Source organism: Pyrgilauda ruficollis, unplaced genomic scaffold (assembly GCF_017590135.1).
Source record: "Pyrgilauda ruficollis isolate IOZ18807 unplaced genomic scaffold, ASM1759013v1 scaffold162, whole genome shotgun sequence".
In the NCBI taxonomy this organism is placed as follows: domain Eukaryota; kingdom Metazoa; phylum Chordata; class Aves; order Passeriformes; family Passeridae; genus Pyrgilauda; species Pyrgilauda ruficollis.
The window spans coordinates 668,219-690,984 of NW_024514987.1; the positions used below are offsets into that span (position 1 = coordinate 668,219).

The 22,766-nt window shown below is 51.7% G+C and overlaps 1 protein-coding gene across 1 annotated transcript; it reads left to right on the forward strand.

Moving 5' to 3' along the window:
* The first annotated feature begins 3,316 nt into the window (after positions 1-3,316).
* Positions 3,317-20,466, forward strand: FAM76A (family with sequence similarity 76 member A). The gene is made up of 9 exons (XM_041463138.1): positions 3,317-3,442; positions 4,512-4,576; positions 5,359-5,413; positions 5,969-6,121; positions 9,533-9,690; positions 10,091-10,177; positions 16,143-16,278; positions 16,726-16,827; positions 18,091-20,466. Exons 1-9 carry the CDS (start codon positions 3,362-3,364, stop codon positions 18,175-18,177), a joined length of 924 nt encoding a protein of 307 aa, XP_041319072.1. The 5' UTR covers positions 3,317-3,361; the 3' UTR covers positions 18,178-20,466.
* The last annotated feature ends 2,300 nt before the right edge of the window (positions 20,467-22,766 follow it).

The window sequence follows — 22,766 nt, forward strand, 5'->3', positions numbered from 1 at the left end:
GGGAAACAGCTCCTCTGTGAGCATCCAGATCTGTGGGATCAATCTGTCCACACGTCCAGAAACCCAGGGTGGGCTGAGTTTGCCAAGCTAAATGATTCTCCGAGGAAGGGCGGCTGGGATTTCATCTGGGTTTGGTTCCTCGCCCTGCCCTCGGCTGTCCTGGATACATTTCCCTCCGGAGGCAGCTGCAGACCTCTGTGCAGCAATGCCAGGTGGCCAGAAAATGTGCTCCAGCCCAAAATCTGGCTGCCTTTCCCTGCTGGATGAATTATCTGTGAAAACCTCTCACGGCCTGCACAAAACAAGGTAATTATTCAGCAGGCGGGGGATAGGCAGAGCCAGAGTATGAAATTATTATCTGTTAGTGATTTACAGAGAGCCACAGACGGTGTCAAGGAACAGCAGCTGAATCAAACTTGCTTTGGCAACCTTGTGGCTCCCCAAGGCGACCCAGAGGGCTGGGGGAGAGCTCACACAGCGCTGCTGTGCTGGGGAAGGGGCTCTGGGGGTCCCTGTCTCCCCAGGACTGAGCCAGGTGCTGCATACAGGGGAAGGACGTGCTCTACATAAAACCCCGAGATCCCAGGATGGCAAAAACCACCATCAGGGGAGACTCCTGCTGTCTCACACAGCAACCAGAGCTTTTTGGGGCACAAACAGAAGATGTCCCTGCCCACGGCAGGGCATTGGAGAGAGAGAATCTTCACAATTCCTCCCAGCCCAAAGCATTCCTCAGTGAGAGGGTGCATCCGACAGATCTGAACAGCCTCCTAAACTCCCAAGGCTTGGAACTGCTTTGCTGCCAGTGTGGCTCTGCTGGAAAATCACCGAGGCAGCGGCTTTCCAAGCGTTTCTTCTCACACTTCCTTCAGTAGCAGCTTTACAAACTCTCCTCCTCAGCCAAACGCTTCTCCCTTGGCACCCGAGACTGCTCTGGCAGGTTTGTTGTTCGCATTCTCCAACCCAACCATTCCTTCTCCTTCAGCCCCAGCTATCTGCCACTCCACACCCCCCACACCCTGATTTTTGGGTTTCAGTTGACAGCGTAAGGGGGAATGGAGTCAAACTAGAAGAGGGTAGGGTTAGATTTTATGTTAGGAAAGAATTCTTGGCTGTGATGGCACAGCTGGGGCTGCCCCTGGATCCCTGGCAGTGCCCAGGCCAGGCTGGACAGGGCTTGGGGACACCTGTGGCAGTGGGAGGTGTCCCTGAGGGTGGCACTGGGTGGGCTTTGGGGTCCCTTTTAACCCAAACCGTTCCAGGACTCCACGATCCACAGCGCTGCCCTTCTCCAGGTGCGCTGCCAAACCCCAAAATCGGAGCATCCCCAGTCCCCCCGAGCACGGCAGCCCCCGAGCAGAGCAGGGGTTTGTTCCCAGGCATCTGCCGAGCTCTGCCTGCCGCTTCCCACCGACGGGCATTTCCCAATCACAGCCCAGCATCCAGCACAATGCAGCTCATCTCGTGAAATTAAGTATTTCTCCTACACACAGCACATTTGCCCGGTGATTAAAACGAGTTGGCTGCCCCTGGATCCCTGGCAGTGCCCAGGCCAGGCTGGACAGGGCTTGGGGACACCTGTGGCAGTGGGAGGTGTCCCTGAGGGTGGCACTGGGTGGGCTTTGGGGTCCCTTTTAACCCAAACCGTTCCAGGACTCCACGATCCACAGCGCTGCCCTTCTCCAGGTGCGCTGCCAAACCCCAAAATCGGAGCATCCCCAGTCCCCCCGAGCACGGCAGCCCCCGAGCAGAGCAGGGGTTTGTTCCCAGGCATCTGCCGAGCTCTGCCTGCCGCTTCCCACCGACGGGCATTTCCCAATCACAGCCCAGCATCCAGCACAATGCAGCTCATCTCGTGAAATTAAGTATTTCTCCTACACACAGCACATTTGCCCGGTGATTAAAACGAGTCCCCGAGGTAGCCAAGCACAGCAGAATTCCGGTTCATTATGCACACCCACGCAGCCAAGCTAAAAACCCAAGACACTCCCCCAGTCCTTCTTGGGAAAGCCTGAGCAGCTCGGATTTCAGCTTCACCACTTGCACCAGCCAGGACCGGGAATACTCTGTCATCTGGTGTAGGAAAAAAGGTAAGGACAGAAGTTTCCCAAAGACTCCAAGGTATCCCTTAAGGTCTGAGAAAGAGGGAAGGGTGTAGGAGCCCAGGAACGTCGAGCAAACAGAGCAGATCACACAACTGTGAGGAGCCTTTTGCTCGTTCCACCTTGGATTTGGAATGAACTTTTAACACCAAAACGCCTTGATTTCCCCCATTTCCCAAAGCCTGTTCTGTGTCACGTTGTACCAAGTGACAAGTCCTTGATGAAAAGGAGGAACAGTTATTGCCTCTGTGCAGTGGATGACCGGTCCTTGCTGCAGCAGCCTCAGTCCAGCCTCGTTCCCAAAAGGAAACGGGGCCAAACCTGCTCCCCATGCCCAGCTGGAGCTGTGTCAGCTTTTCTCTGCTGCCCTGCATCAGCTCAGCCCTGGGCTGGGGATGGAGCTCCGAGCTGGGCTCCAACCCAGCGTGAGCCCGGGGAGCTGCAGCCTGCTCCGAGCCAGCTGCGGATGCGCCGAGGCTGTGCTGGAGCTGTGCAGGAGCAGCTGCAGCTGCTGGAGGCAGCGACAGGAGGAAGCACGTTGGCACGGAGGTTTTCCTTTCCCCGCAGACACAACCTCCTGCCTCTTCCTCTCAAGCCTCCAGCCACAATATTCCCACTGCCCTGCCGGTGTCTCCAGCCCTCCCTGGAGTGGGTGGCTCTGCTCCTCACCTCCCTCTCAAGGCAGGGACACCTCCTCCTCCTCCTCCTCCCCACATTCCTCTGCTCTCTTCATTCCTTCCTGCAGTGCTGGCCCTCCTTCACCCACCTGCAGAGAGACCTTCCCTCCCTGCAGCAGCCCCCCTCCCCAGCCCAGCCCTAACCCAGCTCCCCTCCCCTGCCACAGGACAGCCACAGATCTGCCTTTCACCTCGCTGTGCTTTAGCCCTGCCAGCACCCCTTCACCCTGCCCTCAGCCCTCTCCTGGCCCAGTACAGCCCAGCCCAGCCCAGCCCTGTCTCCTGGCCCAGCCCAGCCCTGTCTTTCCTCAGTCCCGCCCCCTTCTCCACGCCCGATCTCGCGCGACCTCCCCCGCTCGCCGCGTCACGCGGGGCCGAGAGATTGCGTCACCGCGCCCTCCGTGACGTTAACGCTTCCTCGGCGCGCCCCGCCCCGCAGCGGTGAGTGACGGCGCGCTCACCAATGAGAAGCGGCCGAGGCGTGAATGATGCGGCGCGCTGCCAATGGGCGGCGGGAGGGGGCGGTGCCGCGCGGGCCGGGCGGGAGGGCGGGCGGGCCGCGCCTGTCAGCGGGGCGGCGGGATGGCGGCGCTGTACGCCTGCACCAAGTGCCACCAGCGCTTCCCCTTCGAGGCGCTCAGCCAGGGCCAGCAGCTCTGCAAGGTCCCGGAGAGGGGCTGGGCGCGGGCTGGGAGGGGGCTGTGCGGGAAGGTCTGTGAGGGAGCCTGTGGGGGCTGGTTTGGGAGGAGGCTGGTGGGAGAGAAGTCTGAGGGGGGCTGTGAGGGAAGTGGGGGGTGATCCCTGAGGAGATTTGAGGGGGGTGGTCTGTGAGAGGTTTTGGGGGGTCTGAGGGGTAAAGGGCCTCCTGGAGCATTGTTTGTGAGGGAGAGCAGGCAAAGGAATGTTTTAAAGGGGTCTGGAGGCTCTTAGAGGAACTGAGGATAAGTGGGGGGCTATTTGTGCGGAGATCCTGGGAGTATTTGTGAGTATTTGTGAGTATTTGTGAACACTGGGGCCTTGAGGGGTCTGTTTGGGGTCTGTGGGGGAGCGGTGGGAGGGTGTGGATGAGGGCTGGGGGGTTTTGGGGAGGTTTTGAGGGGCTGGAGCATGGGGCTAGGGGCATGTGTTGAAGGGCTGTTTAGGGGAGCTGTTTGTCAGGGGGACCTGAGGGCACCGAAGGCAGTTTGGAGGTGCTGGGGGTGTTAGTCATGGGGTTGTTGTGGGGAATAGAGGGGAGGTGGGAGCTGTTCCTGAGCAGAGGCCTGGGAGGATCTGGGATGTCTGTAGGAGATCTGGTGGTACCTTGGGAGGAGTAAGGTGGGTTTGGACACAGTCTGAGGAAGAAGAGCAAGATCAGGGTGAAACAGGGAACACGGGGCAGGAGCTGGAGAGGCCTGGGATCACTGGGGCTGGGACAACATGGGGAACCTGGGGAGGCTGGGCCGAGAGGAGAGCACGGGCAGGGGTGCAGGAAGCTGGCGAACAGCCGAGGCAGAGCGTGTGCCTGCCCTGGGAGCCGGGCCGCCCTGGCCCTGCTCTGTGGGTGTGGGGCACGGGTGAGCCCTGGGCTGTGCCTGCCTCGCCTGTGACACACGGCGGTGCCATCGCCTTCCTGCTCTCTCAGCATGACTGGACGGGGAGGGGGTGCTTGCAGCTGTGTGGATGTGCAGGGCGGCACACGCGGGGTTTGGGGAGCAGCACTGCACCTCATGAAACACCTCTGTTGTTGCAGGAGTGCCGGATTGCTCATCCCATTGTTAAATGCACTTACTGCAGGACTGAATTCCAGCAGGAGAGGTAAATGCTTGTGGAACGGGGGAGATCCAGGTTTCAGGTAGAGTGATCACACCTGGGGAGCTGTAATGCTTCCACACCTTCAGTGACTGTGCCTCAGCCTGTAGATTATTGCTGTGGAGGACTTGGGGGACCTTTGGCCACCTCCAGAGATCTGCTGGCTGAGTTGGGGTGTCTGTAGTGCACTTGGATTACACCTTTTGCTTGGTTTTTTTTTTTAGTCAGATGCATCTTCCCATGAGTTTTCCTCTTGCCTGATGCCTGGTGTCCAACATTTATTTCCTGCCGTGTGTCCCTTAGCTGGGCTCTTGTCTTTTTGCATTTTGACAAGTGGTGTAGCTGTCAGAGGGAGGATTGGTAAACACAGAGCTGTGTGTGGCCCTTGTGTGAGGTGTTCCTTCCTGTGTTTGTTGGACAAATACACCTCTGCCCTCTCCTGCCATGACTTCCAGAGTGAGGCCTGCCCTGATGCTGAATCACTCACGCTGCCAGTTAGTCAGTGGTCAAATCCTGTGTTTGTATGGACAAAACCAAGTGTCATCTGGGGATGCCTTAATTAAAAGACACCTCCTAGTAATTTTTGGCCATTTATCCTCAGCCAGATGGGGACAGGAAAAGCGTTTTGGTATCTGAGTTGCTAGAGGGGCTGAGTCCAGCCTCATCACCAGAACCGAGGGGAGGCTGGGATCCTAAGCAGGGTCCTGGGATCTGAGCCAGGCACCCCAACCACAGAGGTCTCATTTCTGTTGGAATGTGTTAACAGAGTGATCTGTCCTTCTTAACAGCAAAACCAACACGATATGCAAGAAGTGTGCTCAGAACGTGAAGCTCTACGGCACAGTAAGTGAGGGGGCTCAGCCTCCCCAGCCTCTCTTCTTTCATCTCTCTTGTCTTTATCCTGCTGAAATCTCAGAGCCTTTATGGACTGCCTCAGCTATAAGAGCATGACCAATCAATAATATGGGTCACTCAAGCATAGAGCTTTGACTTTTTCTGTTCTTTTAGCACAAAAAAGAGCTTTGCATCGTCTGAGGCCAGGAAATGATCTGTTTGATACCCAGTAGCAACAAGACTGCTTACACAGACTGAGATTGCTGCAGAAAGCAGTGATAAATCTTTATTTCCTGCTTGTCTGAAATCTGAAATAGAGATTTTGATTGGCTCTATTTTGTTGGTTTTTTCTAAAGATTTCACAGCACTTGATAAATGGTCTGAGTGCCATGGCTAAATTCACTTAGCTGGAGACCAGGGATCCAGATGGAGTTTTGTCTCCTGGATCAGCATTATACTCTGTGTAGAATAAGGAAATAAAAGTTTGAAATTATGGGGAGAATGGGAACGAGCAGTGTACTATTGTAGTTAGAAGGCTGTAGCAGTTGTTCTTATTTTTTAAAGCCAAAACCCTGCCAGTACTGCAACATCATAGCAGCATTTATTGGAAACAAGTGCCAGCGTTGCACCAACTCAGAGAAGAAGTATGGTCCTCCTCACTCGTGTGAGCAGTGCAAGCAGCAGTGTGCATTTGACCGCAAGGATGACAGGAAGAAGGTCAGTATTTGTGTTAAAGGCTGAAAAGGTAAAAGGGCTGATCACAGTGATCCTCTGCCCATCTTCTGTACATCTTCTGCAGCATTTACTGACAGGACAAGGTGGAAAGGCTTCCCACTGCCAGAGGACAGGGTTAGATGGAATACTGGGAAGAAATTCCTCCCTGTGAGGGTGGTGAGGCCCTGGCACAGGTGCCCAGAGAAGCTGTGGCTGCCCCTGGATCCCTGAAAGTGCCCAGGGCCAGGCTGGATGGGGCTTGGAGCAGCCTGGCACAGTGGGAGGTGTCCCTGCCATGGCAGGGGTGGAATGGGATGGGCTTTAAGGTCACTTCCTACCCAAATCATTCCATGATCGATGTCTCTTGGTTTTGAAGTGTTTTCTAGAGTTGAGCTTTGCTCTGGTTTAGAGCTGTTTAATCTTTGAACCCCTGTGTGCCTCTGCCAGATCTTGTAAGAAAGATCTCTTGAACTTGGCCCAAGAGCTGGCAGAGGAGCAGAGACCTCTGAATGAAGTGTGAGGTGCTATGTGGGGAGAGGGAGGGGGAATGATATTTGTTCCATAGCCTGAGGAGCTACAAGTGTCATGCCTCCACCAGGAAACCCCTTCCATGGCTTCTGTACACCCTTTGCTCAAACACCCTGAGAGCTGTGTAGGAGGTGTGTCTCCTTGAGTAAACTGTAAACATCTGTTGTTTGGGATGCTGCAGCCACAGTCGGTGCCCTGCTGAGCCTCCTGGAGCAGACACCCTTGCTCCTTTGGTTTCCAGTGACTGCCTGTCCATTCAGAGCATTCTTTTTGAGTCCCTGCTTGTTCATGTGTAACCCTAAGCTTGAAAGGGGGTTTGGGGAGCAGCACTGCACCTCATGAAACACCTCTGTTGTTGCAGGAGTGCCGGATTGCTCATCCCATTGTTAAATGCACTTACTGCAGGACTGAATTCCAGCAGGAGAGGTAAATGCTTGTGGAACGGGGGAGATCCAGGTTTCAGGTAGAGTGATCACACCTGGGGAGCTGTAATGCTTCCACACCTTCAGTGACTGTGCCTCAGCCTGTAGATTATTGCTGTGGAGGACTTGGGGGACCTTTGGCCACCTCCAGAGATCTGCTGGCTGAGTTGGGGTGTCTGTAGTGCACTTGGATTACACCTTTTGCTTGGTTTTTTTTTTTAGTCAGATGCATCTTCCCATGAGTTTTCCTCTTGCCTGATGCCTGGTGTCCAACATTTATTTCCTGCCGTGTGTCCCTTAGCTGGGCTCTTGTCTTTTTGCATTTTGACAAGTGGTGTAGCTGTCAGAGGGAGGATTGGTAAACACAGAGCTGTGTGTGGCCCTTGTGTGAGGTGTTCCTTCCTGTGTTTGTTGGACAAATACACCTCTGCCCTCTCCTGCCATGACTTCCAGAGTGAGGCCTGCCCTGATGCTGAATCACTCACTGCCAGTTAGTCAGTGATCAAATCCTGTGTTTGTATGGACAAAACCAAGTGTCATCTGGGGATGCCTTAATTAAAAGACACCTCCTAGTAATTTTTGGCCATTTATCCTCAGCCAGATGGGGACAGGAAAAGCGTTTTGGTATCTGAGTTGCTAGAGGGGCTGAGTCCAGCCTCATCACCAGAGCCGAGGGGAGGCTGGGATCCTAAGCAGGGTCCTGGGATCTGAGCCAGGCACCCCAACCACAGAGGTCTCATTTCTGTTGGAATGTGTTAACAGAGTGATCTGTCCTTCTTAACAGCAAAACCAACACGATATGCAAGAAGTGTGCTCAGAACGTGAAGCTCTACGGCACAGTAAGTGAGGGGGCTCAGCCTCCCCAGCCTCTCTTCTTTCATCTCTCTTGTCTTTATCCTGCTGAAATCTCAGAGCATTTATGGACTGGCTCAGCTATAAGAGCATGACCAATCAATAATATGGGTCACTCAAGCATAGAGCTTTGACTTTTTCTGTTCTTTTAGCACAAAAAAGAGCTTTGCATCGTCTGAGGCCAGGAAATGATCTGTTTGATACCCAGTAGCAACAAGACTGCTTACACAGACTGAGATTGCTGCAGAAAGCAGTGATAAATCTTTATTTCCTGCTTGTCTGAAATCTGAAATAGAGATTTTGATTGGCTCTATTTTGTTGGTTTTTTCTAAAGATTTTACAGCACTTGATAAATGGTCTGAGTGCCATGGCTAAATTCACTTAGCTGGAGACCAGGGATCCAGATGGAGTTTTGTCTCCTGGATCAGCATTATACTCTGTGTGGAATAAGGAAATAAAAGTTTGAAATTATGGGGAGAATGGGAACGAGCAGTGTACTATTGTAGTTAGAAGGCTGTAGCAGTTGTTCTTATTTTTTAAAGCCAAAACCCTGCCAGTACTGCAACATCATAGCAGCATTTATTGGAAACAAGTGCCAGCGTTGCACCAACTCAGAGAAGAAGTATGGTCCTCCTCACTCGTGTGAGCAGTGCAAGCAGCAGTGTGCATTTGACCGCAAGGATGACAGGAAGAAGGTCAGTATTTGTGTTAAAGGCTGAAAAGGTAAAAGGGCTGATCACAGTGATCCTCTGCCCATCTTCTGTACATCTTCTGCAGCATTTACTGACAGGACAAGGTGGAAAGGCTTCCCACTGCCAGAGGACAGGGTTAGATGGAATACTGGGAAGAAATTCCTCCCTGTGAGGGTGGTGAGGCCCTGGCACAGGTGCCCAGAGCAGCTGTGGCTGCCCCTGGATCCCTGGCAGTGCCCAGGGCCAGGCTGGACAGGGCTTGGGGCTTGGAGCAGCCTGGCACAGTGGGAAGTGTCCCTGCCATGGCAGGGGTGGAATGGGATGGGCTTTAAGGTCACTTCCTACCCAAATCATTCCATGATCGATGTCTCTTGGTTTTGAAGTGTTTTCTAGAGTTGAGCTTTGCTCTGGTTTAGAGCTGTTTAATCTTTGAACCCCTGTGTGCCTCTGCCAGATCTTGTAAGAAAGATCTCTTGAACTTGGCCCAAGAGCTGGCAGAGGAGCAGAGACCTCTGAATGAAGTGTGAGGTGCTATGTGGGGAGAGGGAGGGGGAATGATATTTGTTCCATAGCCTGAGGAGCTACAAGTGTCATGCCTCCACCAGGAAACCCCTTCCATGGCTTCTATACACCCTTTGCTCAAACACCCTGAGAGCTGTGTAGGAGGTGTGTCTCCTTGAGTAAACTGTAAACATCTGTTGTTTGGGATGCTGCAGCCGCAGTCGGTGCCCTGCTGAGCCTCCTGGAGCAGACACCCTTGCTCCTTTGGTTTCCAGTGACTGCCTGTCCATTCAGAGCATTCTTTTTGAGTCCCTGCTTGTTCATGTGTAACCCTAAGCTTGAAAGTGCTTCTTGTCTTTTCTCTATTTGCTTTTTGGGCAGGAAAAAAGACCAAAACTTCTTTCTGTCTCCCCTTCCAGGTGGATGGAAAGCTGCTGTGCTGGTTGTGCACACTGTCCTATAAACGAGTCCTGCAGAAGACCAAAGAGCAGTGCAAACACCTGAGCAGTTCTTCCCGAGGCAGCCTGCAGGAGAAGGAGCAGTTCAGTCGGCTCAGCAGTGGCAGCCACTATAACAGGTGACCTTGGGGAGGGGTTTGGGCAGGGTCTGAGTTCAGGGCAGTCTGGCTAAGTCACTCTTTGCTGATTTGCAAACCTCACTGTGCTGGTACAGCCTTGTGCTCCTTAGTGATCCAACTTACTGAGCTTGTACACTGTGAAAGCCAAGTTGCATTTGTAAAATTTAATTATTAAAATGCAGATTTTAAGCAGGAGTTCTTCACCTACATGCTGCACTGACTCATTGTTTTCTGTTTATTTTTAGTCTCCAGCTACTCTTCAAGGAATGATTTTTTTATCGTTTTAGCACTGGGAAATACTGTTTTAATAGGATCAAAGTGGGTGGGAATATTTATCTGCCTCTGTGTCTTAGACTGAAAGTCATTCAGGTTCTGACATACAATTTCCTCCTTTTTCTAGCCAGAAAACCTTATCCACGTCTTCCATTCAGAATGAAATCCCAAAGAAGAAAGCCAAGTTTGATGCCATATCTGCCAATGGTGACAGGTGAGCCTGTAACATGGGGAAATTGTGGGTGGGGGGTTTGTTTGCTGAGTTTATGTAAGACAGAGTTGTGTGTGAATAACAGGAAGCTCTTATGCTAGAGCAGGGGCCTTGGGCTTTGAGACCTCGAGGGGCTGCCCTAGAGCCTGGCAGGCCAGTGCTGCCTGGAATCTAGACATAGACTTGAAGAGGAAAAGAATACTGAGCACCTGACCTGCTTGGATGGAGCAGGATCGAGGTGATGTTGGCTGAACGCCCCAACAGTCAGACCAACTTTATCATGTCTCAGGGAGAGAGGGGCTGGTGAGGTCTGCAGGTTTTGTGCTTTGAGGTCTGTCAGACTGGTCTGCAGGGAGACCCTCAGAGGACAGAAGATCCAGACCCACTTCCCATGTCCCCTCCTGCTTTTGGGGCAGAGACAAGCAATCAAACAGCTTTGCTTGAAAGGTTGTGGACTCCCCATCCTGGAGGTGTTCCAGGCCAGGTTGGATGGGTCATGGAGCAGCTTGGTCTAGTGGAAGGTGTCCCTTCCCATGGCAAGGGGATGGAACAAGATGCTCTTTGAGATTTGTTCCAGCCCAAGCCATTCCATGGTTCTAGGAAAGCATCGACCCCATTCTGTTGTCACACTTGGTGCTGCATCACGTTGATGCCGGCCGCCTGTGCAGCAGAATGGGAGTCACTAGCAGAAGCAGGAGATTGAGATGGATTTGTGTTTTTATGGTCTTGTGCATGCATATTTTCATTCCTGCCTTTCCTCTCTGATTCTCAGCGTTCCTTCCTCTCCCGAGATGCTTTGCCCCCTTATCCAGAGGGCCCCGTCCACGTTGGCGCAGTGGGCTGCTTCCCAACAGACTCTCGGGGCCCACCATTGTCCTGTTGCTCAAGGCATTGACATCCTGAAGTGAGATCACCTATTGTTTTCTCCCCTCCCTCCCTGGGAACTGCCTCATACACGGGAACTCTCCCTCTCAACGGATCTCTTTCTAAACAGCAGGGATTTGGGAGCATGGACCAGAGCATAGTTAGTGCCAAAGGGTTTGTTAAGACACTGGTAATTAATTCATCACTACCTGCCTTCAGTGCCTCTGAGATCACAGGTCTCTCCTGTAGATACTGTTGACACCTTGTCACTGTAAAATGCTCCCATGGGAAATGCCTGTCCCTGGAAGTGTTCCTGACCAGGTTGGATGGGGCTTAGGACAGCCTCATCTAGTGGAAGGTGACACTGCCCATGGCAGGGGGCAGAGCGAGATGAGCTTTAAGGTCCCTTTGACCCAAACCATTCTGGGGTTCTGTGATTCTGTGAAATAGAACTTTAATAATTTTATAGGGCAGTGGCATCCACAGAGTGGTCTGAAAGACCTTTTATCATCTGAACAGCTTTTTCAGTTAAAAGCTGGAAAAATTTAAGGACTAATTGTGACTTAGGAGCCGTGGCTGAGTGTGGAGGGGTTAGAATTCCATTGCCTTCAGTGCTGGTGGAGCCAGAGGAGGGAATGGAAACAGGCTCCTGGTAGAACTGGTGCAGCCTATCAGTACTGGTGCAGCTTTCCCTCCAGAGAGGCCACTGCTCTGGGCTGTAGGACTTCACCAGCTGTTTTTATCTCCTCATTAAATCCTGGGCTCATTGTAACAGCCCTGCTGGCTTGAAAATACCCAAAAAGCAAAATGACCTGTGCTCTGGGTTGGTCAGCTGTTTGTTTGGAAAACAGGAGCATGTATTGAAGGAATCAACAGCGTTCCTTTTGCTCTCATGTCAGATATTGTCAGTCTGGCTCCTGCCAAGGCTGTAGGCCTTGCCACAGGCTTTTTTTGATGAGTTCCAGTAACAAACCAAGTGTAAATTTAGCAACTAAAGAGCTTCAGCGACATGCAGCAGAAAAGGCAAGCTGCAGCTGCCTTAAATAGACAAATGGCTGCATGTCTTGAGAGGAATAATAATGGGGGTTCCTTAAGTGTGGGTTTGGAGTTGCTGAGGGTTCTTTTATGAGGGTGAGCCCCCAAATCCTTCCCCTTTATACAACTACCAGATTGTCCCTCCCAGAGTCACGTTGGTGTCTGGCACAGCCTGAGCATGGAGTTAAGGTCTGCTGCAGCACAAGGGTGTTTGCAACAGCAGCAGCAGCAGAGTCTGGAGCAAACTGGCACAACCAGCACCTCCTCCCTGCTGAGATCAGCCCCAACATCCTGTACCCTGGCTCCAGCCAAACCTCTGGTGTAGCCCTCAAATGGGCAACATTTGGGCATATTTGAGCTCAGTTGATTTTGGCAACACCTTCAGTCAGGGTCCAGCTTCTCTGAAATTACTGCTTCTTCTTGGATATGGTAGAAATTCCTTTACTGTGTCGTACTGAAGTCCCTCTGTTTACATATTTCAGGGTGGTTGTTGCTCACAATGGCTATGATATGTGGACAGGGTGATTTCCAGCAGTCATTTAAAGGGTGGTGTTGAATGGTTCGTTCTGGGTGAGCTCTGGGAGGAACAAACAGCTCTGTTGCTGCTGCACTGGGAGTAGTTTTCTCTCCCAGTGACTTGCAGCAGACCTGGCCTTACTAATCCTTCTGTGCTGCCAGTCCCCATGGTTTTGTGCTGCCCAGCACACCAGCTTCACCTCCAGCCCCTGCAGCTGGTCCTAACTGGGGCAGTCTTGGTGTGCCCATTATCTTGTGCCAGTGCTGGCAAAGGGTTTTTATGCAGCAGACTCTGCAGATGAGCACACTGCAGTCCCTTCTCCTGTCACTGCAGACAAGGTGCTAAACTGTGCTTGTAACACCAGGCAGTGACAGCACTGCTGGCAGGGGGAGGGCAGCGGTGCCTCAGGGTGCTCAGCAGTGAAGTTCATTTGTAAAAAGATCCTTATTTGCATAGGAAAGTCCTGGCATAGTTTAAAGCTCTGTGACTTGGGCTGAACTGCACTGAGTGGAGGTTGTTTTTTCATAGAATCCCCGAATGGCTTGGGTTGGAAGGGACCTTAAAGCTCATCTCATTGTGCCCCTTTCCATGGGCAGGGACATCTTCCACTATCCCAGATTGCTACAAGTCCCCTTCAACCTGGCCTTGGACACTTGCAGGGATCCAGGGGCAGCTACAGCTGCTCTGGGTAAACTCTGCCAGGGCTTCACCACCCTCACAGGGAAGAATTCCTTCCCAAGGAATCTCTCCTTCCCTTCTGGCAGCGGGAAGCCATTCCCCCTTGTCCCCACTCCCTCTCCAGCTCTCCTGGAGCCCCTTTAGGCTCTGGAATGGGCTCTAAGGTTTCCCCAGAGCCTTCTCCAGGCTGAACACCTCCAGCTCTCCCAGCCTGGCTTCAGAGCAGGGGGTTCCAGCTCTTGGAACATCTCCGTGGCCTCCTCTGGGCTCGTTCCAGCAGCTCCAAATCCTTTTGATGTTGGGGGCCCAGAGCTGGAGCAGCTCTGCAGGTGGTTTTTGTCTAAGGTGAAATGTGGATGCTGGTTTAGTGCCTGGTCTCTGCCTCTTCATGCCAGCCTGACTTGAATAGCAAAATCTTTAAGCTTGGCATTTGCCTCGCCTAATTTCTGCCATTTAACAGGTGTGGAGTTTAAGGCAGTCGATTTGGTTTCTGTTCCAATCAATAGAGAGAGGCAGGTGCCTTGGGAACAGCTCCATTTTTGTCCTCTGTCTCTGCTGAAAACAACAGGAGCTCAATCATTTCCCTTTAATTAGCAGTGTGCCTTTCAGGCTGTTCAGACATGGAGAGCTCATGTCCCCCTGACCTATCCCAAGGGGCTGCATCTTGAGTTTATTTGTAGAGGAAAATTTTTTTTTCTTTTTTGGTTTAATTTTGATCTGTTTGTTAAAGGAAAGGACTGGCTTGTGTTTGGCAGTTTTCCTTCAAATTTTGGAGTCTCAGGCTGCTTCTGTAACATGGGGTTTACTATCTTGTCTGTCTTTAAAAAAATACAAAGGAAAAGGGAAAAAAAAAACAAACCTCCTTCTTTATTTAGCACCTTAACACATTTGAAGGGGCATTTTGCAGCAACTGGACAGGAAAATACCAGTTTGGTATTTTATACCCCTCCAGGAGGAGGTCTCAAGCCGGCTGCTCCCCCCTGGTGGGTGCAGAAGCCCCAGGGATGGGTGCTCTGTGCAAGGCTGTGGCCCTCCTGTCCCCTCCTTGTCCCCACTGGGTGGCAGGGCTGGCTCTCACCTTCCTGGCTTCGCAGTGTGCTGGGCAGCAACTGTTGCCAGGCAGGGAATTTTTCATGCTGGAGATGCTCAGGGAAATGTGGACATCCCCTGGCACTCTTTATCACCCCAGTGCATGGCAGGAGGGAAGCGTGCCTGGGCAAAGGAGTGGTGTGTCAAGGGATTGTTTTCAGACAGAGGGAATTAGTGAGGAAGCCTTCCTTTTCTCTGTGCTGTTGGTTACTGTTGGTTTTGTTTTTTAAATTTATTTCTCTCCTCCCCAGCATATTTACACTGAGTGGGAAATTAAAGCTGCTGTTAATAATGTGCTTGCACACAGAAAGGTGCTGGAGCACACACCATCATCTTGCACAGCCTCCACTTGGGAAAACTATTGGGGAAGTTTTAAAGTGGAGTTGTTCTGTGCTAGTGTGTGGGTATGAACCTCTCTGGCTAGCACAGAGCTGGCACCAGTGTGCCCAGAGAGCTGCCACATCTTAGTGTGGACTCTGCTGTCAGCATGTTTTAGCCGTGCAGGGCTCCTCTGCTCCAGGCAGACCCTCAGTTCTGAGTTTTCCTCTGCAAGGTTTTCTCTCCCAGTGCCTCAGGGCCATCCTCTGACTCTCAGCTGCCTCTGCTTGGTTTCCCTCTGTAGATCCCCAGCACAGTGGGGGAGCCAGCCTTTTCCCCTGCCACATCCTTACTAATGAGTCCTGTCAAAGCAGGCTGCAGTGCTTTTAATTAGAAAATGGATCATTTCCAGGTGCTGGAGGAGACCCCGTGTGAAGTGAGCAGCAAGTACTCTCTGCCTTAGGGTACAGGTTGGGGACTGGAAGCTCAGAGATAGAAACATCCTTGAGAGAGGCAGAATTTTGGGTTGAGACCATGCTTTCCCCACTGCTGCAGCTCCCAGCTTTAAAGCTGGGTGTTGACCTACTCTGAAGGCTTTTAAAAAAAAGTCAGGCTTTGGGTGACCCTGACAATTTTTTTTTTATTTATCTGATAACAGCCAGGCTTGAAGTAATCTTCTGGGTGAAGCTTTGTTGTCTTATTACTGTTCAATTTCTATGCAGCAGTTTCAGGGGTGTGTGGCTGGGAGTGTGCTGCCACTTAGCACAAGGAGATAAAAATTGTCTTTAGGGATGGAACAGAAGGCAGGGAAGAATCAGGTGGGTTCCCTGGGCCTTGTGGCTGCAGCTTGTTGTGTCTTATGGTCTGGAAGGTTCCTGTGCACAGGGCTGCACGTGCCTGCCTGGGTCACCGGGTGACTCCTGGGGAGCTCTGTGACTTACCAGTGCAGCACTGACTCATGCACAGATAGCTCTGCTGGTGGTGGCTCAGATGTAGAGTACCTGGTGGTGTACAGGTGATGTGCTCAGCTATTTCTCTGTCTTCCTGGAGAGTTTTTCCTACTCTGGAATAATGAAGCTTCTCCCTAAATTGCTTTGTCATGGCAGAACCATATTACGAGGTCTAGTATGTTTTTTACCCCTTTTCCTTGCTCAGGACAATTTAGCTGTTTCCTTTTGCTCTGTTTGTTGAACTTGGAGGTTATTTGTTTCTCTTTCATGTCCCCTCCTTGCCAGAATGTTTGTTTACATTCAGTGGGAAGTTTTGCAGTGCATCCAAGTACTGCTTGTGAGCAAACAGATTTCCAAAGGGATGCATAAAGTTTGATTATCTCTCCGATTGCTGTCTTCAACTCTCTGGTTTGAAAAAGGATCATGAATGATCATGAAATGATTCCCATTCTCTGAGTGCACCCGTGGGAGTTTCCCTGAGGGTTTTGCTGAGGGCTCTCCCTGTTCTTTGCTGCAGTTTTTCTCCAGACCTCGCCCTGGACTCCCCTGGCACCGACCACTTTGTCATCATTGCCCAGCTGAAGGAGGAAGTGGCTACTTTAAAAAAGATGCTTCACCAGAAGGATCAGATGATTTTGGAGAAGGAGAAGAAGGTACAGTCCTTGGCTTGCTTCCCCCCAGCAGGCTGACATGTTCTCACAGATCACACTCTGACACAGCCTGGCTTTTTCTCTTGGAGTTAACATATCTGGCTGTTTCCAGGCTGCCTCCTTTCCAAAGAGGCCCTCTGGACCCACCCAGGGGATCTCATTTCATAAAGGGTCATTTCCTGACCACTTTCTTGGAGACCTCTGTGTGTGGGCAAGGCTGGGAATAAACATGCTGCTGCTTGGAGAAATGCAGTGCTGGCCCTTGCTGGTGCTCTGTGGTCTCAGTGACACAGTTCTGGTCTCACTGCAGCCCCTCAGCACTGCCAGCATGCCTGTGACCTCAGCCAGTCTCACACACTTCTGTAGAGACACTTTCCATACAGGGGTGTCTGTGGTGAGGGCAGTTGTTGCCTCTTCCAGCTCACTTGCTCCTTCCTGCTTTCTGCACAGATCACGGAGCTGAAAGCCGACCTGCAGTACCAGGAATCACAGATGAGGGCAAAGATGAACCAAATGGAGAAGACACACAAGGAAGTCATGGAGCAGTTACAGGTGACAGCATTGTCTGTGTTGTACCCAGGAGGGACTGAGGACACTCCTGATCAGAACAGCCTGTGAGCTACTGCACACAGAGCTCTGCTAATGTTTCTCAACCCTGTCCTACAGTCTCTGTGCTGCCAGGCTAGCCCCTCCTCAGCTCTGCATTGCATCCCAACCCCCATTTACACCTACTTTGCTGCTCTCTACTCAGGCTCACACTTACTGTGTTGTAAAGTGCTATGTTGTGTCCCTTATGGACTAGACAGGAGCCATCAAACTCATTTTACTTATTGCCAAAATCAGGTTTGAACCTGTTTCTTCAGTCTGCAGAACCTTTGTCAGCTTCCTGAGCCTCTAAATCACCTCCCTGTCATTTGTGTGAGCAGTAACCAGAGAGAACAAAGGAACAATTGGCAGTTCTTTTCACCCTGTATCTCTAGTCCAAATAAAGAAGTCCCTGAGCTGATGGAAGCAGGGAGAGCAGGATTCTTGTCATGGCTGTGGAAACACAGCAGACTATCAGCATGAATAGCTTGAGCCACTGAAGGGATCCGGTCAAAGGGGAAGAAATCAGACCCAGGAATGAACTTTGCACCCTTTAATTACTTTGGGTATATAAAGATCTAAAGCCCCAGCAATGAGAGGTGGGAGGGGATGAGACAAAAGGCCTCTGTTGGCCCTGAGGAAACAGCCCCTCCTCCATCCACACCCACTCTGGGGAAGTATCCCAGTGGAAGGCAGGTTCCAGGCCTCCAGCTGCTGTCAGAGTGCTGGTGCCTGTGAGAATCCCTCCACGGGGCATGTGGAATGTTGGGATGTGGTGTGGAGAGGGCTGGGTGTGCTGTTTCTGAAGGTAAAGGAGCATCAGACCCAAGAGCAGGTGTGCCCCAGCCACCTCCCTCTCTTGGGGCTTTCCATGTCTGTGCTCAGCTCAGGCTGGGACTGCCCTGAACCCTCTGGAGTCCAGATGGTTTATTTCTGCTGGTACTGCTTGAGTCTCTGGAAACCTTTTTCAGTGGCTGTAAAATCAAAGTTCAGATCCTCTCAGTGTGTTGTAGGTGCTTTGAACTGTTCATATGATTAATTTTTGAACAGTCTTGTGGGTTCTATAATTTTGTCTTTTCCTGTGGGGCTGGGATGGTAGAGCCCTCTCTAGGAGATCAGAGGTGAGCTCAACATCTGCCCCCCTTTCCAGCTGTGTGCAGGATTCTGCACAGGGATCCCAGGAGCTAATGATGATCCGTGCCACTAAATACCTGTGTTCCCCATTTCCAGGCCAAGAACAGAGAACTCCTGAAGCAAGCAGCTGCCCTGTCAAAAGGCAAGAAGCCTGAGAAGTCAGGAGCAATAACCTCCCCTTAAAGCCAAGCCCCCAGCCTGGGAGCTTTCCCCAGCACTAGCTGAGGAGTGTGGGAGGCCTGCTGGATCGCTGGAAGCCCAGACCTGGACTCCATGGGAATCCCTGGTGCGTGTTACCTTCTGACAGCATGCTTGAGTGTGCCCAGTTTCAGTCCATGGGGAGAGGTCCCAGCCTTCCTAAATCCCCCCTGAAGTACTGTTTTTTGGAAGAAATCTTTTCCTAACCAGTTGCTACCACTGCCAGCCCTTTCCATGAGCAAACAGGAACCTGCTGCATTAGTGGCTCCTTGCTGGTTCCCAGCCTGCTGCTGTGAGGGAATTGCCATGGCCAGTTGTTCTGCAGATAAAATGGGAGCTGCGTGTGGTGGGAGCTGGATTTTTTTTTCCCCTTGAACTGTTCCTTCTTCAAAAGAGAGCTGAGAACTCACCAGCCCAACAGGTGTTCCTGGAAGGTTGTGCCACTGCTGACAACAGTTGATCCAGCTTTTTGAAGATGCTTCCAAAATGGGGGCCATGTATTTATCTTGGAAGATTTTTGTGTTTTGTTTTGTTTTTTTCTTATTTTCTCTGTCAACTTGGCAACCAAACTGCCTGGTTTTGTGTTTCCTTGTTTTTATGATCAGAGCTTTTGGGTTGGGAGCCAAAGTGGAATGATACAGCCCACAACCCACCCAGAATTCCCCCCAGCCCCCCAGTGCCCTAGTTTTGTGGTGACCTCTGGGATTTTGATGATTTCTGCAGCTTGGTGCGATCAAGTGTCTCTTACTCCATTTCTTCACACAGAGAGTTCAAGGCTCGGATATTCCCTCTCTTTCCCCTTTCCCTGCCCCTTCCAGATGCAGGGGCCAGGTTGGCTCCAGGAAAGCACTTACTCAGGCAGCAACCCGAGCCAGGGAGTGTTTTTTGGGGCACTCCAGGGATTTTTCTCACTGCTGATTCCAGCAGGATCAAAGGGCTATGAGAGTTCCCTGTACCAGGGATGTGCTGCCCCAAAACAGCACGGCTGCCATGACCCTTCCAGCCAGACCAGCTGGGCTGGGCCCCCCAGACACCTCTTTTGGGGTGATGGTGGTGGATAAAAAGCACTTGGAGAGGGAGCACCACACAGCTCCAGGCTGGCAGGAGCTCCTCGACATCCCGACCGCCAGTCAGGGAGTGGAGAAACATCTCAGGGCTTGGAGACCCCCGAGCAGGGGCTGGAGGTAGGTAAGAGAACTCATGCTTTTGCTGCAGGGCGGCTGCTCCGTCAGGGCTTTGATGAAGCTTTTAACTAGAGCTTGTGATTACTTTTTTCATCCTTTTGTTTCTTATTTGTTACTAAAGTTGATTTTACTCAAAGGCACTTTTTGGGATGATGTTGGCTTCTGGCATGGAAGGAGCACATTTCATCGGACACTGCCATGTGTTTGTTTTTGGTTTTTCTAAGAGACTTTTGATGTGAAAACAAGCAAAACGAGAAATTGTTACACTTTGCCTGAGTGTGGCAAAAACTCACCCAGTTTTATACTTTTAGAAAATGAACTGCATTGGTGGGAGTTTTTTTAACTGTGGGCTTTGCTTTTTTCCCTCCCTCAACATACAGAAATAAAAAGAGGGAGAAAGGCCCTGTAAATACTGTTCAGTAGAGTTTTTAATCGTGATAAATTGCTCCTGCCGTTGCATAGCTGATTTGTAGCACCAACATCGTTTCTTTGTATGTTTGTAATGATGAGATTTTCAAGGGACGCTTTGATTTGTACAAATGACACCTGTAAAAGTGGTTTAAAAAAATCCTCATCTGTGACTGATACTTTGTTTGCTTTGAAAAGGGAAAAAAAAACCAAAACAACCAAAGTACCTCTCCCTGCCTGGAGCTGATTTATCCTGCTCTAGGGTTGGGAGTTTGGGGAATGAGACAATATTTTCCCATTGTTTGCTTTGCTCCTACTTTTTTTTCTATCTTTAAATCCTCCCATCAAGCCTGTTGCTAGGATCCTGGTTACTTGGTTACATCCAGCTTCCCAGGACCCATCTGAGATGTATTCCTGATCTTGGCACAGACAGAGGGACCTGCTCCTTTGCTCCTTTGGCATGGAGGTTTTCCCTTTTCCCATGAGATTTCCATGAAGAAAATTCGGCTGCCCCTCATCCTTTTCCAAGGAAATCTCCAGAGGTCCAGGAGTCTAAAGGGTTTTTAGCTTTGACTGTTTTCCTTATTCATGTCCAGTCTCCTGGAGCTCATGGAGATAGCAGCTCCCTCCTGCTGCTACTCCCAGAGCAGTGAGGATCACTGACCAGTGCAAACCACAGTTTCTAATGTTTATTTTGTTGAAGCCACATAAATCTGCCTGCAGTGCAGGAATCCTGATGGAGTGCTGGCAGCTCCTGTGGATCACCTTGGGAGTCACCTTCCCTGCATGTCTCTGAACAGTGCAGCTGCAGAGGAAATGAGAGGAAACAGCCTCAAGGTATGCCAGGGAAGATTTAGATTGGATATTAGGGAAAATTTTTCCATGGAAAGGGCTGTCCAGGCCTGGCACAGACTGCCCAGTGAAGCTGGGGAGTCCCCATCCCTGGAGGAATTTGAAAGCCATGGGGATGTAACATCTGGGGACAAGAGTTAGATGGTGGCCCCCAGTGCTGGGGGAACAGTTGGACTGGATGCACTTAAAGATCTTTTCCAACCTGAATGATTCCATGATTCTAATTCCCTTCTCCACCCCACAAATGCTCTGGGCTTCCTTCTTGCAGCCCACAAAGCCCTAATGCCACAGGTTTTCCCAATGTAGTGGTGGGGTGACCAGCCACAGTGACAATCCAGCTCCTGCTCTTTGAGCAGAGCATGTAAGGAAAGGAGGCACTGGAACAATATTCCTCTGGTATCCCGTGCTGCCCCAAACGCAGAGCTCTGTGCCCACCCAGCAGTGCTTGGCCCCTCCTAGCCCTGCTCGACATGCAGGAGTTGTCTGTGGGACAAATGTCCTCCTGGCACAGCCCTTCGTGTCTTCTGATGGGATATTTTTGTATTAAATATTTGGCAGCATCTCCAGCCCATCTCTCCAGCTGGATCATTGCCTGATGCACACCCACAGCCCTGTCCCTCCAATATCCAGAGCTTTTTGGGGAGCAGAAAGGGGAGAAGAGAGGCAGCCTCTCCCTCTCTGCCACCCCCACTTTGCTTGCTCTGTGTTGCCTTTACTGATGCAAAGGAGGAGATGTGTTTTCCCCTCCAGGCTGATGCCTTCAGCCAGAGCAAACACAGAGCTCGTGGCCTCAGGTGGAACTGTAGAGTCATCATGGAATGGTTTGGATTAGAAGAGACCTTAAAGCTCATCTTGTTCCACCCCTGCCAGGGGCAGGGACACCTCCCACGGGATCAGGTTGCTCCAAGCCCTGTCCAGCCTGGCCTTGGGCACTTGAGCCACTTTGGGCAGCCCCAGGGCTGGCTGGTGACCAGCAGCACCTCTGCTTGTGCCCCGTGTCCAGCAGCTCTGTGGGGCGTGACAGTGCCAAAGGAGCAGGTGACAGAGCTGGACTGGGGTGACAGAGGCTAAACAGCACCTCTGACCCCTGGTCAGCGAGGGGCCACGTTCCTGGATCAGATGAAATGGAGCCCCCAAATTGTGCCTCTGAAATTACACAAATGGAAATACAGAAGTGGAAACCTTGAGGTGGCCAGAGGCACCCAGACCCCCCAGCCTCAGCACAGAGCTGTTTGCAAAACACCCTGCAAATAGCCCCAGGAAGGGACAAGGACCAGGAGCAGTGACCAGGGAGGTTTCCTCCGTGCAGAGGGTGCTGTTCAGCCCTGGGCTGTGGCCCCTGCTGGCAGGAGCTCAGCCCCGAGCCAGAGGAGGCTGTTGCCAGGAGAATCCTGAGCTGTTTGTGCAGTGACTCCTGTTTGCTGCACTTGGCTGCGTTGGGCTGCCAGGCAGCGCCAGATTGGTACCAGTGCTGTGTCTGGGACAGCCCATGGTTCTGAGCACGGGGTTTTATCCCTTCTTTTTACTTTTTTTTTTTTTCCCTGTCCCTGTGGAAAAACACCAAACCCAGTAAAAGAGTCAGAGAATCCCAGACCATTTTGGTTAAAGGGACCTTAAAGCTCATCTCATTCTGCCCATCTCGGATGGGCAAGGACATCTTCCACCATCCCAGGCTGCTCCAAGCCCTTGGACACTTGCAGGGATCCAGGGGCAGCCACAGCTGCTCTGGGCACCCTGTCCCAAGGCCTCCCCATCCTGACAGCAAAGAATTCCTTCCCAATATTCATCTATCCCTCCCTTCTGGCAGCGGGAAGCCATTCCCCCTTGTCCCCAGTCCCTCTCCAGCTCTCCTGGAGCCCCTTTAGGCTCTGGAATGGGCTCTAAGGTTTCCCCAGAGCCTTCTCTAGGCTGAACACCTTCAGCTCTCCCGTCTTCAGCCCAGAGGGTCTCCAGCCCTCTTTGGAGCACTTTGGCCTGCTCTGGGCTCACTCCAACAGCTCCGTATCCTTCTGATGTTGGTGCCCGGAGCTGGGGCCACCCGAGCGGCGCAGGGGCGGTTTTCCCGGGGGCGGTTTCCCCCGGGATGGTTTCCCCCGGGGTGGTTTCCCCCGGGATGCTTTCTCTTTGCCC